The following is a 17933-nucleotide window of genomic DNA, read 5'->3' as shown; positions in this document are numbered from 1 at the left end:
TGGAAACAGTGCTGTTGCGGACATAATATTTAATATTTTTCGGGAATTTTTTTCAGTCGATAAGAAAGATGATTTTCAAAAATGTTGATTTTACTGAGCACTCACATCGGGCGGTAACACGCAGGGTCAGAGCTGTAACCGGTTATTAATACTGGTAACACTTTGGCGGTTTTTCGAGGAGTGGAGTAGGACAAGGTGGCTAGTGAATTGTTAGAAATGTGGCCCAAAATGGGGCCAAATACATCAATTTTATCCTTGATCAGGCGGACTGTGATTCCATCAAGCCCTGGAGTTTTGTTGTTACATAATGTTGTCACTGTAGATAAAAACTTGCCTAACTAAATGTCGTGAATAAAGAAGGTATTGCATATTGAACTTCCTCTTCTCTAACAATCTTTCTCTTTAAAGTACCCTGCAACACGTTTTTCAACTTTCTTGAAATTGTCTCCTGCAGCAGATCGGAGGAAGTCTTCATCATCAAGCTATGCACAGATGCCGCCTACATTCCTCACATTACCCAGAAATGGACAAAATGCCCCAAAACGTACCCACGATGCCCCTACTGCAACACTGACACCAACCAGATCTCCACCACCTGGTGTGGACGTGCCCACACTTTGCCAAACATCGCCCAGAGAGCCTAACAAACATTGATCCCAACGCCCTACAACATGAAGCACATACTGGATTAGACGCATCTTTATTAAAAACAATTGCCGCTTTTGCAGTTAAGAGTGGTCTTGCGCGAGTAGTCTAAATGGGGCCGACCCCGGTGAAGACTTGCAGGCCCCCGTAACACGAATCCCCTCTTTGAATACGGACTTTGATTAGTAATCCCCTTCCTTCCATCCCTCTCCCCACCGTACGGCACACTCCCTCCTTGCTCCTATAAAAGATTCAATCAATCAATCAATTTGAAATATTAAATGCTTGCAGAACATAGCCACCCAATACAGCGAGTACTTTGCTTGGGGGATCGCAAAGTACCTCACCCAAAAATTACTGCTCTATGCCTGTCAGAAAAGTTGGAAACTCGCTCAAAAGACTTTTCTCTCTTTTTCGATCTTGACGTTCTTCGACCGCTCTGATTACGTCATTAAGGCCATGTAGCGGCTGTTGGCCGGTTCTTCTTCAGTTGCAGCAATGAACGCTTTTCGATAGCAACTTTAAAAATAAAGTCACAGAAACAAAGCAGAAATAGAATGCGTATCTGGTGCAACGAACAAATCACGCAGTGTCGCTCCGTGCTGGCGATAACTATAGCTTTTTCAGCGCTTCCAGAGGTGAAGGAAAGAGTGAAAGGGAATATAGAAAGTGTTGCAGGGTCTCTTTAAGAAAGGGGCTCTATTTTTTTATCAAAAGAAGGCAAAACAAAACTCAGACGCACTACTTAATTCACGTCTACTGAAAGCAGTAACTATGAACTATTCACAGCTCTCAGACCAGTGAGCTAGTAGAAAGAGCGATCCAGCTTATGTATAATTTCAAACAGAAGGAAAACCGCGGTTTTTCCTTGAATTTTTTATCTCGAGTGAATAAAAAGAAATTAAGGGTGATAGAGGCCGATGATGGGGACTGTGTTGGGGCAGTGCACGTCCTTCCTCGTTCCTCAGCCCATCCGCTTTTTCTCGAACAGGATGCCGTTGCACATAGGGCAGACGTGGTAGAGGTCCTTGAAATAGTCGGAGTAGAGTGGGACCCAGAAGCAGCAACAACTGAAAATGTAAGCGACGAATATACTTTATAATAACAGGGAACAAAACTTAAGGAAGTCTATGCTGAGGTATTTTTACAAACATGGGACAGCTCAAATCATTAACAGCAAAAGTAGTTCCACATAAAGACAACGCTTCGAGAAAGACATGGAAATAAAGGTTGCCAGCATAAGCCTACTGTGCATGCGATAGCCCTCGATCGCACTGCATCTGTAGCCGCGTTCACATAAATCTGGCAGTAACGTATCGCATTAATGCAAACGGGATTAGCGCATATGGATAGCATTAAGGTGCCGGAATACAGCCGGTCGGGACCATGAGCGCACTGTATACTAACGATTTGTACTTCAATAAAACGTGCTGTTGCGCTAGTTCGTACATACTGAACGGGAGGCTAAGCGCAAGAAGCACCTATCTCGTCTTCCACCGTCCTTGTCTTTTTCGCGCTAAGCCTAACGACTCGTAATTCGGCGCCCGTGCAGGAAGCGTACGAAGAGGAGCTAGGGTTGAAACACGACTCATTTTGAGCCATAACGAATGCGCTACATGCATGGAGACGCTGTCCATCGCACTGGCCTTATAGGACTGCGTGCAACTTTCCCTAGCATTTACGTAAAGCCGGCTAGAGAAGCTTGGGAAAGATGGCGCAATCTTTAACAAAGGCAAAATATTTAGGCAGAACTCATCTTTTAACAGTGAAGTTCTTTAGCAATTCGTAATTTTTCTGGTCCTCAGTTAAAAATACCAAGAAATATCGGAACGCGCGCACGTGAGCGCGGGCCTCGGAGGGACCGCCCGGCAGTTAACAAAACCAAGAAAATGCCTGGAGCTCGTGTGTGCATGCCTCGCGACGACCGCCCAGCGTCCCCTGTGCACGTTTGTCAACCCTGTCTCAGAACGAGATATACCCCAGCGTTCGCTTTAATTGTGGCAACACTTGCTCGGAACGAGAAAGACACGTAATAGTGTACGCCCCTTGAAAAAATGATTAACACTTCAAAACAAAAATGAAAGAAGCTCATACCTATCGAAACAATGATGGTGTAAAGGTCGCTGCGGCAGCGAAGAAGAAACAAATAAGCGGCATTTGTGGACTTAAACCTTCGTGATTGTCAGGCAGGTTGCGTACAGCTTCGCTACCTTCATGTGTTACGCGTTAGTGTGAGCTTTCTTCACTTTTTGGTGGATGATTATCTGCGCAAATGGCTGAGGGAAAGTAAAGCACGGGTATGAGACAGCAGCCTCGTGCCAATAAACAAGGACCTGGGATCCTGCACTAACGATCCTGAATCCCGCAGACAAAAATCCGGGACTAAGAATCAAAACCCTGCGATTCTCAACGGAAGAACTTAACGCTTCAATCATTCTTGTGGGCTAACCGCAAGGCAGACACAGGACGAGACAAGAGATGGGACGACGACGAGCGACATTTACGAGCAATTTGCGAGCAACATTTATCCAGTGGGATGGGAAGCCCTACCTCCAAAATGTGGGGAGTTGCGTGGGTTCCTGGATTGATCCAATTTTAAGCGAACTGTTTTTCGCCAAACTTGACAGAACCGTTTCCTGTGACCTCAATGACAAGCACGTATTGCGCATTTTTAGATTTGTTGAAGACTACTTCAATTTTCTTTATTGTGAACCTAGCTCCTGCAAATCACATGCTCTTTTCACCCTCAATTTTATCAGATAACGTTTTAAGCCTCTCTCTCTAACCCATCAGTTGCCATCTAATAACACTCTACGATTTTTAGAGATAGCTGTAATTTTTCACCAGAACCACACCTGCTGGGCGTACCAGCCTAGGAGCGGTAAACCTCTTCTCCCATTTCATTCAACTCATTCAAAACTTGTTAAAAGAGGCATTGTGAACCTATGCTTCCGCAATACCCTACATAAGTCGCGCCCCCACCTAATGGTCAATGGTATCAACGAGCAGTCTTTGAGGCTCTCGAATGCTGGTTATCACACGCGCATGCAGATATCGTTAGCGGAAGCTTTGTTCAAGAAGAATATCTCAAAACAATCTCTTCCACAAGAAACGCCATTACCCCCCCCCCTAAATGTGGCGTGGTTCCGTATATTTATCGCACAACCTAAAAAAGATTGGAGCACGTGCCAACGTAAGAGTAGTGTTTTCAGCCCCGAAAAAACTGGCCACGTTATTTAAGATGAAATCTTCAGACGCAAAAGTAAGCCTGGGATGTTCCAAGAAGCACAAAAATCCCTTTGTCTCATGTGCAGAAAATGTGGTGAACCAGATCCCTCTCTCTTGTAGTAAGCATTATATAGGACAGACCGGTCGCTGTTTAAATGATAAGCTCCGCGAACACGCACGCAATGTCATGAATGGTAGTGATGGTTTCCTCGCACTGCACTGCAGCACGTGTGTTGTAAATGGTCGCAAGCCGGATTTTCAAAAACATTTTGTGATTGGGAAAAGCAAAAACAGGCTCAGCGCGAAATCATCAAAGCGGAAAAGATTTGTAGAATGGGGCCGGAATGTGTCAGCACCCCCTCCCTCGCACTTTGTAATAAAGAGTTGAATTTCCTGAGGCTGTAGAATGTTCCCGCATGGAAAGTGTGTAATCTCTGGATGGTTGTGTATACTTTTATATTGTTTTTTGGGATAGCACTCGCCCTCGTCCCATCTCTTGTCTCGTCCTGTGTATGCCTAGCGCTTAGCCTACAAGAATGCAAAACAAGCCAACCTTTACACGCTCCAATCATGATGAACACCGGCAGCATCTAAAGTATAAAAGAGGCTGTGATTATGCATAACAAATGAGGGAAAAGGTTGTGCAAGTCAAGGTTGTGGAAGGACTTTTGAAGAAGCCGGCTAGCAAGGCCCGTGCATCAATTGCTGGTACGGGATGCTCACCAAACTACGGAGCAGCAGACCATACACGCCGTCGTCTTGGCAAAGCGGCCGTTCTCGAGCTCAATCCTGGTCTGGACGAGGCGGAAGCACTGGGGACATCTGAGGACGACCGGAGCATCGCCAAACTCAGGTAGCGGCTCTTCAAGACACGATGGACGGGCCGTCAGGCGCACTCCCCCCGGCCCTGGGGCACCATGCGGCAAGGGAGGCCGTACAGCGGTACATGAAAGCACTACGATTTTCAACGCTGTGGTTATTGAGGGCGTAACCGCCTTTTCATTGTAGAGAGCTTTACTGCTATGAGGGATGTTCCCGCCGTTAAGCAAAAACATTTATTCACACTTCCTTCTGCTCTCCTGGATGTGGTGTCGCTTAGTAGCATTTTACCACCTTATTTTATTTCCACCTTCGGGTGGTTGAAACCTCTCTTGCCGTTTGGCCTATTCATTTATTTCACAATTGGCAAAGGCTGGTTATACGAAAGTGGTACCGGCAGAGGTAGTATATTTTGCAATCCTTTTCGGAGCCTCACTATAGCATATGACTAAGTTACGGTTTTTAAACAGGCCAATCATATTGCCCGATGCAGTATCGGTGTAACTAACTATCGAACGTGCATTGTTCACCGATTCGCACTGGTGGTATCTCTTGGGTATTTCCCCTTGGGTATTTATCCACCTTGGGGATTTTTCCTAAATCAGGTCGATGATATCGAATGAAACGAAAAGCACGGTCTGGCGGAGAGAGATGCTAAGCTTATACGATTTGCGAAAAAAAAAAAAATCTCAGAAACGCGCAAGTGGGAATTCTCGGATTTTATGCGTAAGCATATACCGAGCCCCCTTATAATCGGCTTCACTACAAAACTTTAATGCTGTGAAGAAATTTTAGCTGCAATATAAGCGCTCCGATGGGGATCTGTATAAGACTTCATATATCCTCATAAAGCCACAAGCATTGAGCGCCATTAAAGTCACACTCCCTACTACGCACAAATCGATTGATGGGAAGACATTGGGGGAAGGGAGGGGGGCAGTGTAAGTGTTATGAGGTGTTGCTGAACCATATCAAGAGAGAACCATACCATTAAGAGAACCATATCATAACCGGATTTTACGGGTGCATCCAACTAAAGACGAAAGTCCGAGTAAGAAGAGGAGAGAAGCTGTTTGGTCTCGGAGGCAGCAAGACGGCCACCCTCGCGGCCCGAGGACTGTCGCCGGCTCTCCCGTCCGAGCCATCGCCCGGGCTGTCAACGACACGATGTCCAACAACAAGAAAAGAAGCTGTTGCGCTTGTTGGAGTGAGAGGTTTTCCGGTGGCGTGGAGTGCGGGCAGTGAGGCCTCGCTGCGGACCAGGCCTAAGCTCTTCCCTCCCGCCGCTAGCCATCGGCCACCATCACGTTCCCGACCAGTGGTGCAGCGCTTCTTCAAGTAACTACGGTAACCTGCTCCGTTGCCCGTCCATACTCATCGCCCACAGCCGAGAAGTAGCCCTCCGATTCATCACTTCAAGATGGTCTCGCCTCTACGATCTTCGCAAGTGTACGACTCGTGCTTGTTAACCGTGTCCACACTCTCCGCCCTTGAGCGTGTTTCCGCGTCTACTCCGTGCGTGCGCTTAAAGGGGTCCTGAAGTACCTTCTGCCGATGCATGGATGTACATGTAACCAAATAAAGCAATGTATTAGCAATCTCCTCCCGCAAGAATTTTGTTAAAGCAATGAGTATTAGCTGAGAAATCGTAAATAAAAAACCGCGCATTATCGGCGCTCCGCGTTTGCTCCTCCTTTCGACTTACGCTCCGCTGTTGACGGCGCGCGAGCCTTGCCTCCTATGTTGCTGCGCTCCTCAGCGGTGACGTACTTCCGCTATTGCGCTGCTCATACTGCCGTCTGCTACGGGCAAGCTTTGTTCACACCATGAATCCCGCACTCCGCTCAAGGCTGGAAAAGCGAACGAAAAATCTGGCCGCATGTATGCGGCGCCCTGGCCTTTGCCCTTTCGCGGTGTACGTTGCTGAAGTTGCTATCGTCGGCACGTGACTTTTTATCGGCGGCGAACTCGCTGCCGCACTGGGAGGATTGTGCGCTCGTTCTCTTTGATGCACCGCGCACTGTTTATCCAAAAAGCGCGGTATCAGATGTGGCCCCGCTGGTGCTGGGTCTTATTTTGCGGCGGTGGCAATTCCTGCCGGCGGCATGTGAAAAAGACATTTTAAACCGATACAGAACCCGTGCACAAAACGCTTCAATCATATGACCAGTTCAGCTTGGGGCGACGCGTGGTGAAGAGCGGCAACGTTGGCAAAACATGCTCCGCCGCACTCTGAGCGTTCTAGCGCTGGAGCGAGCGCCATTTCTTTGAAAATCTCAAACATCGGTTGCCTTGGCAACAAGGCACAAACCGCTCTAGAAGTCAGTTACGGTTCCGTGATCCCGGTTCAGCTCGGGGCTCCACCTCGCGACATGTGGGCACTGCAGGCGTACCACTCACTCCCATTGCGAAGTGCGAGATGCGTTTGGCATTAGAGGAGGCGATTGTGTGTATGTTGTGGACGCTTTTGTTTCGCGATGAAATGCGACGCTGTGCTTCTGCGGGTGGATAGTGCTTCCCATGGTCTGGATTATCTTCCTCGAGCGACGTACGACTCAACATCGCGTGGGGTATGTGCAGTGTACGTGGCGACGAACTAATTGCGCACACATTTATTCTGACTTATAAAGAAAACCCGCGAAATATGAAAAATACAACGTGATAATGCCTCCGCGCGCATCTTAAAGCAATGCCCTCAAACAGGCTTCCTCTGAATTAGCCCAAAATGAAATAAACGAAAGAAAGAAATCGCGACCGAGTTCGTGCCTAATCTGCACGCGCCCTGTGAATCTTGCTGTTGCTGCTCCTTCCATCATCGCCATTATCTATGTGATACGCTGTCTCTTCGGGCATATGACAGGCAACGCAGTTGCTTTCAATCAGCTTATTTGGGGACGCTGTTTTACAATGTGCGCGGAAGCGCCTTTACGTGGTAGTTTTCATATATCGCGGGTTTTCTTTATCAATCAGAATAAATGAGAACGTAATTAGTTCGTCGCTGAAAATACCGCAGTTAGATTCCCCTCGTGGGTACCTACAAGTGTCTCATTGGCACTTCAGTGATTGGGACCGTAATTCTCGAGTTAGATAATTGATTACAATTAATTAGTTAAGTCTTATTAACGAAAAATTACTGTCCACTTCTCAACAGTACTGCAAACATTATGCACTCGACTTTGTTCCAGTAACGCCATTGCTCTTTTTTTAAATCTTGGTGCATGATAGCTGGGACACCCCATGGTTTAGTGTTCATAAAATTGGAGCGCGCCGGAGACAACGGTACACGAAAAAACGAAGGGACAAGCGCTCACTCGAAATTAGTTTTGTTTTATTTGAAGCACCGTCTCGTATTTATACACGATTCTATGAACATCATGCACCAACTTTCCCAGCAGCTTCACTGATAGTTGAGTGTGCTTGTCTGTTAATTCTCTGCTAAAACGACGAAATTATTGAATGTCCCTTCCGTACCATTTCGGCTTGTTTTAGGGCCCGATTCTGGCACGTTTAACAGAAATGTAAGCCTTCAAGCTTAAGCCTATAGGCAGTAACTTTCGACGGAAATTTACACAAACGATATACGTACCTTCCGAAGCTATCTTGCACAGTATGTTCAAGAAACAGCTTGATTTACGCGCGCTATCGCGTTTGTGAAACATTTTTACCGCCCCCCAAAAGCTAATGCTCTTCTCAGCCAATGAGTCACTGGGGCCGGCCGGTAGAAATTTGGCTGCGTCTAATCTCACGGCAGACGTGAGAATTACCTCCGGGGAATTCTCACGGCAGGGGGGGCGCTGCGGTCGCCGAGCAGAGCGGACGCACTCCACATCGGCTCCGTCGCCGCCACGGATTTCGGGAGGACCATCCCGCCTCTGATGTCCCAAACGTACGTACGAGCTTCCCAACGTTGCGAGGACCACGCCGATACCAAATTTGGGCCGATTAGCCCATTTTTGGTCGTTTTACGAGCATCTTCTCTCGGCGAGGCGAGGCACCCCAGCTAAGCCTAACGAGGGCCCGAACGAGTACGGGCATGGCGTCGGCCACGTCGACGGCCGCCGCCGCCGCCGCGGGCGTGCCCGGACCTGCCCAGCGGGCGGATCTTCGGCGCTCCGACGAAGAATTATTCACCGAATCCTGTGAAATGGATGTGTCACCTGCGGACCATTACCCTTCCCAGCGAGTGCGGACTGTGTCAGACTGTGCATCGACGGGGACTGTAATTGCGAACACCGGCACCGACGGCCACGTAGTCGACGACATCGAGTGTCCGCGCGCCGCCGACGAGCCGGAGGAAGACGACGACCACGCCGGGTGGACCCGCGTATCCCATCAGCGTCGCCGTAAGAAGACCGTGAGTGTTCCCGAAGCTTCTCCGCAGCGGGCTTCGCCACACGCCGGTAAGCCGAGTGCTTCACAACGCCACGCCACCCTCACGCGAGCCCAGATCGCGAGTAAAGTCAACGCCGGCATGGCAAAATCGGCGCGCATGCCAAACTTTGCGTCGAGAGATGAGTTCCGCGTGGTCGTGCGGCCACGTGGCGGCCTAGAGATAGGCAAAACGCCGCTAACCGACCTGCGCCGCGCCATCTTCGCTGCGGCCAAGGCGGACGAGGAAGCCGTGCGCGAGGACACGATGCTCCCGAACATTGCCCAGAATATTCTCGTCATAAGCACCCCGAGCTGGGAGAGAATGCTACGCTACGAGGTTGTGAAGAGGATCGCCATCGGCGACAAAGAATACGGGACGTACGCGTACCGCGCGGCGCCGGAGGACACCTCTCGCGGCGTGATACGTGGAGTGGGCCTGGAAGACTCCGCGGACGACATCTACCGCCACGTAGTCAACAGGCATAACCCTACCGCCGGTGACGCGCACCGCCTCGGTCGGTCGATGGCGGTCGTCATCCTGTTCCACGGGAGTAAAGTGCCGTCCTACGTCTGGTACGGCGGCGTCGTCACGCGTTGCTACCTCTACAGGCAGCACAAAGAGGTTTGCAGAATCTGCGGCCAAATCGGACACAGGAAGGACGTGTGCCCAACGCCGGGCGCCCGCGTGTGCTTTGCGTGCGGGCTGAAGAACCCCGGCGACGGGCACGAAGGCAAGTGCAAGCCGCGGTGTCGCCTGTGCGGCGGCCCACACCCCACGGGCGAAGGCTCGTGCAAGAACAAGTTCAAAGTCCCGTATCAAGTCCGCAAGCGACAGTGGGAACGGAAACTGGAGGAGGAACGCGCGAGAGCGGCAACGCCGGCGCCCAAGATCAGACTCTCTCGGAGAGACGAGTTCCCCGAAATCGCTCCGCAGCGCGGCAGGAGCGCGTCGCGCCGGAAATCGGCGCAGAGGAGCGCGTCGCGAGGTGGCGCCAGGAGTACATCGCGCGGTCGCCGCGCCACGTCGAGAGGCCCCGCCTGGGCGGCGATTGCCGCCGGCGCAGCTGGTGGAGCGGCTGCCGCGCCAAGCCGCCGGCGCTCGGAGTCGAGACGGAGGAGCGCGAGCCGGCCGCCGCCACGCCGCGGTAATAACGCCACGAAACATGCGAGTGCCTCCCCGGAAACCGTGGAGCTGCGAAAGATGGTAAAGGAGCTGCAGGCTACTGTGCACGCCCAGCGGGTAACTATCGAGCAACTAACCCTAAAGCTCGAGGAACTGTGGGGAGCGAGAGCGACCACGTGGTCCAAGCCCGCGCCCGCAGAAACGACTACGACCGCCAAGCCGACGGAGTGCCCGGCCCCGCCGCTGAAGCAAGTAGCGCAGCGCCGCGCGTCCCCGGCGCGGGAGCAAGAGGTGGAGGACGAGTGCGACGAGGACATCGGCGACGCCGGTTCCAGCATGTCGACTGCCGCCTCGAGCACAATCAGCAAGCCGACGAGTTACGCCAGCCTCAACAACCGCTACCGCAAGCTCGAGTCCCAGATGAACCGCTGGGGGAAGGACTTTGACGCCCTCGAGCGACGACTCACCAACAGAATGATACAAGTCATGCAACAAGCAATTCAGCAGGCAATCCTGCCCGTTCAGCAACAACTCAACCAACTGGCAGCATCCGTAAGGGGCGCAGCACAAGAGCACGGCAACCCGATCACCGTCTCTCCGCCATGATGACGACGCCCAGGCAACGCACTTCGCTCCGCATCTGGCACTGGAACGCCAACGGCTTTCGGTGCCGGAAGGCGGTCTTGCAACAACACCTTCAAACGTTGACGCCGGCGGAGCAGCCCGACGTCATCATGATACAGGAAACCCACGCAGAGAACGCGCCGTCCCTCCCCGGCTACAGGGCGCACGCTAGCCCGCCGAGCGCTCGCACCTGCGGGCGCGGAGCGGCGCAAGGCGTGTGCACCTTCGTCAGGAAGGGCATCACTTTCATCAAGCACGACGCACTCATGGGGAACCGAGGAAGCGCCATCGAGATGTGTGCGACGGAACTCTCGGTGATCACGGGCAAGCACAAGAGCACGAGCACGATCGTCATGGCGGTCAACGTGTATAGTAACCCACAGCACAACCAGCAACGCTTCAAGTCACTACTGCACAGAGCGCGCGGGGCAGTCTCCGCATGCGACGGTGCCATCGTCGTCGCGTGCGGGGACTTCAACGCGCGACACAAGGAGCTCGGCCACGCCGCCACGACGGTCAAGGGCCGAGAGTTGTTGGAGGACGCCGCCGAAGCGGATTACGTACTCCTCACGGACCCGGCACACCCCACACGCATCGGCACGTCCGTCGTGAAAGACACCACACCAGACCTGGCGTTTCTCCACCTGCCCGATGACCGTACGGCTAGCTGGAGGAACACGGGCATAAATCTCGGCAGCGACCACTACATCGTGGAAGTCGTCATCCCGCTCCGACCCAACAGTAAGACCAGCGCCCACGACGGGCAGATCAAGCACCGGCTGACGAACTGGCACGATTACCGCACCGAAGACCTGGGTGAAATCACGGACATAGAGCAGTGGACGCGCAAAGTCGTCGCAGCCGTCGAGAAGGCGACGTCCGTCACGGAGACGTCCGAGGAGACCACGCGAATAGACCCCCGGCTCGCGCACATGCTGGAGGCTCGAAGCTCGCTACAGCGAAGGTGGAAGCGGCAGCGGCACAACCGCGCCCTCCGCAAGCGGATCGCCACGCTCGGCCGAGAAATCGAGAAGTACAGCCGCCAGCTGTGCGCGCAGCAATGGTTCGAGCTGTGCAACGAAGCCGACGGCCAGCTCCATCGCGGGGGAACGTGGAAACTCCTCCGTCACCTGATGGACGAAACCCAAAGCAAGGAGTATCAACGCCACCGGCTCGCGCAAATCATGTACGCGGCGACGAAGGAGCTCGGAGAACGGGAGGTACACAAGCGGCTCAACGAGCGCTACCTTTCCGAGACCGCGACGGAACAACAAGGAGAGTACGCCGGCCCGCCCAACCCTTCGCTCGACCGCGACATCGAGGAGTGGGAGGTCCGGCGCGCCACCCAGGCCCTGAACTGCCGATCGGCGGCGGGCCCGGACCGCGTCACGAACAAGGCGCTGCGTAACTTGAGCGACGCGGCCATAACATCGCTCACAAGGTACTTCAACGAGCACTGGCGAGCCGGCAGCCTCCCGCGACAGTGGAAGACGGCCAAGACAATTCTCATACCGAAGCCCAACAAGCCGCCGGGCATAGAGAGCCTGCGCCCCATCTCTCTCACGTCGTGCGTGGGGAAGGTGTTGGAGCACGTTCTCAACGACCGGTGGCAACGGTATCTCGAGTCCAACGGCCTGTACCCCGACCCCATGCTGGGCTTTCGCTCGCGGCTGGGGACACAGGACGCAATGCTGCTGCTGCAACGCGAGGTGCTGGCTCCGCCGTCGGGACCGACCTCGGACAACCGCGCCATCCTGGGCCTGGACCTGCAGAGCGCCTTCGACAAGGTGAAGCACTCGGCGATCCTGGCCCAAGTGTCCCGGCTCGGCCTGGGACAACGGTCTTACAACTACGTTCGAACCTTCCTGACCGGTCGCACGGCCCGACTGGAGGTGGGCGGGACACAACTCGAGGAGCGAGAACTGGGCAGCGTCGGCACGCCGCAGGGCTCTGTCATCTCGCCGCTGCTATTCAACCTCGTAATGATCGGCGTGGCCCGCCGCCTGGACGAGCTACCCGACGTCCGCTACACCATCTACGCCGACGACATTACGCTGTGGGTGCCGGGCGGCAGCGACGGCCACATCGAGTCGGCGTTACAAGAGGCGGTAGACGGCATAGAGGAGAGCCTGCGCGGCACGGGTCTCCGATGCGCCCCGCAAAAATCGCAACTCCTGGTCCTGCCCCCGACGGGACGTCACCGCAAGAAGACCGAAGCGGAGCGCAGCATCGTGGTACGCGGGAGCGACGGCACGGCGATCCCCGAAGCGACGAGCATCCGCGTCCTGGGTATGCACATCGACGCGAGCCGACGCTACAACACCACCACTGTCGAACGGTTGGTAACAAAGATGGGCATCGCCACGCGCCTCGTCAAGCGCCTCGCCACGCGGGCGCGCGGCATGCGAGAAGCGAGCCTGCTGCGCCTGCTGCAGGCGTTTGTGATCAGCCAGGTGGCCTACGTGGGAGCCTTCCACGACTGGCGGACCCAAGAACGCGCAAAGGTCGACGCGGCGATACGCAAATCGTACCGGGCGGCCCTGGGACTCCTCAACAGCACGAGCAACGCGGCCCTCGCGTCTCTAGGAGTACACAACACGCTCTCGGAGATCAGCGAGGCGCAGCGAACGTCGCAACTGGAGCGCCTAGGGTCGACCCGCACGGGCAGAAGGTTACTACAGCGCGTGGGACTAAGCTGCTCCTTCGACGAGGAGGACGAGCTAGTACCGCTGCGCGACGACATCGCAAGCAGCCTGGTGATCCCGCCGCTACCCAAGAACGTGGCGCCGGGGCGAAACTCGGAGCGGAGGATGGCGCGGGCGTGCGCGCTCGCCAAGGGGTACAATAGGAGGAGCGACGCGGTGTACGTGGACGCTTCCAAACGCCGCGACAGGGAAGACACCTACGCCGTGGTGGCGATACGAGCCGCCACGGGAGAAGTACTAAGTGCGGGCAGCGTGCAAGCCAAGACCGCCAGACAGGCGGAGGAGGCGGCCATAGCGCTGGCCCTGCTTCACCCCGACACGCGAACGGTGTTCAGCGACTCGAAGTCGGCCATCGCCAATCTCGCCAGGGGTATGGTCTGCAAGACAACGATGCGAGTCCTTTCCGGCATCGGGGAAGGCGCGCGCAAGAACGCAACGACGACCGTGCGCTGGTTTCCGGCCCACATGGGTCGGGAGCTGCGAGGCGGCTACAGGAACGTCAACGAGGCAGCCGACGCTGCGGCCCGTGATCTCGCCGCGTGCCGGGCCGCGCCAGCGACGGACGCCGCCGACGTCGACGAGGAGCCAAGCAACGACGAGGACGACAACGGCGCAGAGCCCCTGACCACATACGGTGCTACGCTGTGTTGGTATAGGACAGAGAGGCAGGCCTATCCTCCGCCCCACCCGGGGCTCGCGAGGAGAGAGGCCGTGCTTCTACGACAACTGCAAACCGGGACAGTGCTTACGCCGGCGCTCGCGCGCCACGTGTGCCCGGACATGTACGAGGACGAGGTGTGCAGTGTGTGTGCGCGTGTGAACGCAGACTTGGCCCACTTGATGTGGGGATGTGCGGACCACGACTCAAGTGCGGGGAGGCCGATCCTCCCACCGGACATTGCGGACTCAGTGCGCTCTTCGGGGCGAGAAGATCAGCTAAGGGCCATCCAGCGGCTCGAGGCTGCACTGGACAGGCAAAGGCGAAAGGGGAACCCGCACTCCCCTCGGCCTCCTCCTGCGGGAGCGAGGGCTAGGGGCGACAGCGGCGGCACTCCAAGTAGCCCGCGCCGATCAGACGTAGACCTCGGGGTCGGCCCGACGCCGCGGTGAGCGGTGAAGACTACGGGACGGTGAAGCCCTGCGTGGCCTGATCCGTCCCCGACTGCCGGTACCTCAATAAAGTCCTTTCTCTCTCTCTCTCTCTCACGGCAGTTGCCATAAAAGGTGGTAGGCCTAAAATTTGCTGAATAATACTACGTCCTAACTTAACCTAATGTAACATAACCTCACTCAACCTAACATAACCTACCCGCCGCGGTGGCTTAGTGGCTAAGGCGTTGCGCTGCTGAGCACGAGGTTGCGGGTTCGATTTCCGGCCGCGGCGGTCGCTTTTCTGATGGAGGCGAAAAGCAAAAATGCCCGTGTGTACGTGATTTCGGCGCACGTTAAAGATACCCAGGTGGTCAAAATTAATCTGGAGCCCTCCACTACGGCGCGCCTCATCGCTTGCGTTGCGTCGGCGCGTTAAACCCTACAATCAATCAAATCAACCTAACATAACCGAACCGAACGCGTCATAACCAACCCAAATCCAGTCAACCTGCAACAAACCTAATTTTGCACCGCCCAACGACACAGAACACAGCCTATATTAAACGTAATTCAACCCATTCTAGAAGTCCTGTGCGTCGACCTCTTGATATAGCAAAAACCAGGGTAAAAAAAGCATTAACCAAATCACGATGACCGAAAAATTCCGGAAGCTAAAAAAAACACATCGCAATGTCGGACTCGAACCTGAGCCTTCCCGTTTAAAACCAAGTGCTATACCTCAGCGCTACGGAGGCAGCTGAAAATGCGATTCTTAGGGAATATTTATCCGATAGAATCTCCGGGTAGCGTTCTTGGCCAATGAGAGGCGACTTCTGTGAGAAATTTCTGACGGTAATTGTCGCGGTTGCAGTGATAATAGACACAACCCTTAAATTTTGTTTCGAAACCATGGATCTGGATGCAGTTCTAATGAACGCCACTTGGCCAGTGCTCTCACCACTTGCTTTTCGGGCCGGCGACCCATCCTTCTTCGGCTGACCGGGCACAGGCGGTGGCAAGGTCACAGCGGCGGGCTGGGTGGTCACCACCGGCGGGTGTGGGGCAGGCTTGGCCGGGACCACTGCCTTGCCTGGAGGCGGGACCTTTCCAGGCAGAGAGGTTTTGACTGGTGACTTCTGGAGTGACCGTGTCCCGGACGACGATGAGCGGGAAGGTGGCCCAGCCGGGAGCGCCGAAGGCACGCGTGGCCTTTCGACAATAGCAGCGGCGGCCATCCCACGTCGGTTGGGCCCAAACGAGCTTAAGAGAGAAGCTCGGCACTTCTTATTTCCGCCTAGAATTTCGGGAATCCCTTAGGGGTATGATGAAGAGGATAGCGGTGGGGCCACGAACAATAACTACGCATGCCGACTGAGGGGAATTGGCCAACACAAAAAAAAATGAGGGGTATCAATGAGCAGAACAAGCGGAAGATGCAGGACATTAACAAAATCCAAAGCGGCAAAAAGTTGAAAAGTTGAAAAGTTGAAAACAAAGTTCCAATACAGGGACAAAACTATGATAGCGATGGTGATGGTAACTATAGTCCTGTTCGTCTAAGCTCGTTTGAAGCACTTGGAAACGCGAAAAAAACTGTTTTTTTTTATTTGAATAACACGAGGTTCACCTTACCTTATACATCAGAAGTCATATTTCATTTTGGGGGGGTTTTGTGCGCAGAAGGTACAGGTGCGTCGTAGTGGAGGGTTGTAATTCAGATCATTTTGGAATCTGTAACGGCCGCCCAAATATCGACACACAGGCCTTGTTCGCCTCGAGTTTGTAGCCGTCTGTATGCTCTCTTCAACCCACGCGGCCTATCTCGCCTTGTCAGGGGCCAACCAGTCTCACTGTTAATATCCAAAAGACCTGTAGGAGCCCCTTCGTCATCGACCACAAGCGCATATATCACGTGAGCGCATATATCCTAAACTTGAAGATTTATGTCGCGTGTGTATGATGCTCGGAGACCAAGTTCGGTACAGCGCCAAGGTTGAGGTCATCGACGCAGCTGTCATGGAGGAATAATGTACGTAATTGTTCTGTCCCGAAATGGCGAAAAATAGGGGCAACAATTATAGAAACAATACGAGAAACAATACGAAAATAATTAGAGCAGTGGCTGTACAAGACAGTGAAAGTGAGCTCACACGAAAAATTGGCCCACTTTCTGAAACGACCTTGTGATGTAAAAAAAAAAAAATGCGGAACACGATGTCGCCAGGGAATGTTAAATGGCCGAAATATTCTGCAGTAATTCAAATCTATGACATTTCTGGCCCAGCTTTCTCAACGCGTCGCCCAACGTAGCTGCAAGTTGATTCCAAGACGCTGCCTCCCTGTTTAACCTCCTTCATTACAGGTAACTTCTCGTTTCCTTGTGGTCGTAATGGGGCAAATGCAGACTTTGTAGATGCCTTCCATAAGCCGTATGAAAGTAAATTTAGTAGGCCAAGTTGACGATATTTCGACAAAACGGATTTTTTTATATTTTTACATTTTTTTATAATTTATAAGAGTTAAATCGAAAAGGGTTAAGGTATTTCTGTGTTGTACAGATGTTTGGAGTACTGGGTTCAGGAAAGGCGCAGAAATCGCCGGGTAAATGACAAGAGCATGATCCACCTCCCTTGTTTTGTCCAGCCGGCTTTATGTTTTTTTTTTATTGTGCCTAACAAGCATAAAGATACTATATAAAAGACACTGTACAGGTACGGCACAGAAAAAAAAGGAGGGCGAGAAAAATGGCAGCATCTCCACTCCATGGATGATGGCGAGGGTGCGTAGAATGGGGACTCGAAATGACATCCATGTTGCGCCCCGAGTGACATCCGGTTTGCGTCCCGACCGTCATTCGATTTGAGCCATGAGTTGCTCCTTTATTATTCCCTAAATGAAACTGCAACTCACGGCTCAAATCAAATTTTGCTTGATGGTGGTGTGTGCACGGATGGGCGCGGACGAACATAGGGAGGTTCTAAGGTACTCCGCACCGTTACAGGCGAGGGAGTAAGCCGTCGTAGCCCACGGTCGTAGCCCAATGGGTAAGGCGACTGACACAAACTCTCTCTGGTCTACCAGACACCGAATCCTGCCGGTGCTTGTGTGATTTTTTGCGATTGTAAATGCTATGCGCACGGACGCGGATGGACACTGTGCGGTCTTGAGGTACTCCGCACCTAAAAAACGACAGGGTGCGAGTCACTTCACGCACTACATAGGTGGACAGGTGGATATTAAAGAAGATAGCCTTTCTTGGGCTACTTAAACCCCGAACTTTTGATCTGTCTGTCCGTCTGTCTGTCTGTGACTCGATTCAGCCACCC

General features: G+C 53.4%; 1 protein-coding gene across 1 annotated transcript; it reads right to left on the bottom strand.

Moving 5' to 3' along the window:
* Positions 1-1512: 1512 nt before the first annotated feature.
* LOC144151706 (lipopolysaccharide-induced tumor necrosis factor-alpha factor homolog) lies at positions 1513-16526 on the bottom strand. Its single transcript, XM_077682826.1, has 3 exons — positions 15566-16526; positions 4597-4828; positions 1513-1715 (listed from the first exon to the last, which is right to left on the bottom strand). The coding sequence occupies exons 1-3, from the start codon at positions 15840-15842 to the stop codon at positions 1610-1612; spliced, it is 615 nt and encodes a 204-aa protein (XP_077538952.1). The 5' UTR covers positions 15843-16526; the 3' UTR covers positions 1513-1609.
* Between the last annotated feature and the right edge of the window lie 1407 nt (positions 16527-17933).

The sequence above is a fragment of the Haemaphysalis longicornis genome, unplaced genomic scaffold (genome assembly GCF_048455015.1).
Source record: "Haemaphysalis longicornis isolate Haplotype H1 unplaced genomic scaffold, Haemaphysalis longicornis Haplotype H1 scaffold_9, whole genome shotgun sequence".
Lineage (NCBI taxonomy): Eukaryota > Metazoa > Arthropoda > Arachnida > Ixodida > Ixodidae > Haemaphysalis > Haemaphysalis longicornis.
The sequence above is the reverse complement of the archived record's forward strand: the minus strand, read 5'-3'. Positions and strand labels throughout refer to the sequence as shown.

Excerpts from the sequence above, each read along its gene's own strand:
- LOC144151706 (XM_077682826.1), bottom strand. The coding sequence starts at position 15,842 with ATGGCCGCCGCTGCTATTGTCGAAAGGCCACGCGTGCCTTCGGCGCTC. Across the intron at positions 4,829-15,565 it reads GCCGGCCCGAAAAGCAAGTG|TGCTTTCATGTACCGCTGTA; the intron begins GTGAGAGCACTG and ends TGAAAATCGTAG. Across the intron at positions 1,716-4,596 it reads GTCTGCTGCTCCGTAGTTTG|TTGTTGCTGCTTCTGGGTCC; the intron begins GTGAGCATCCCG and ends TTACATTTTCAG.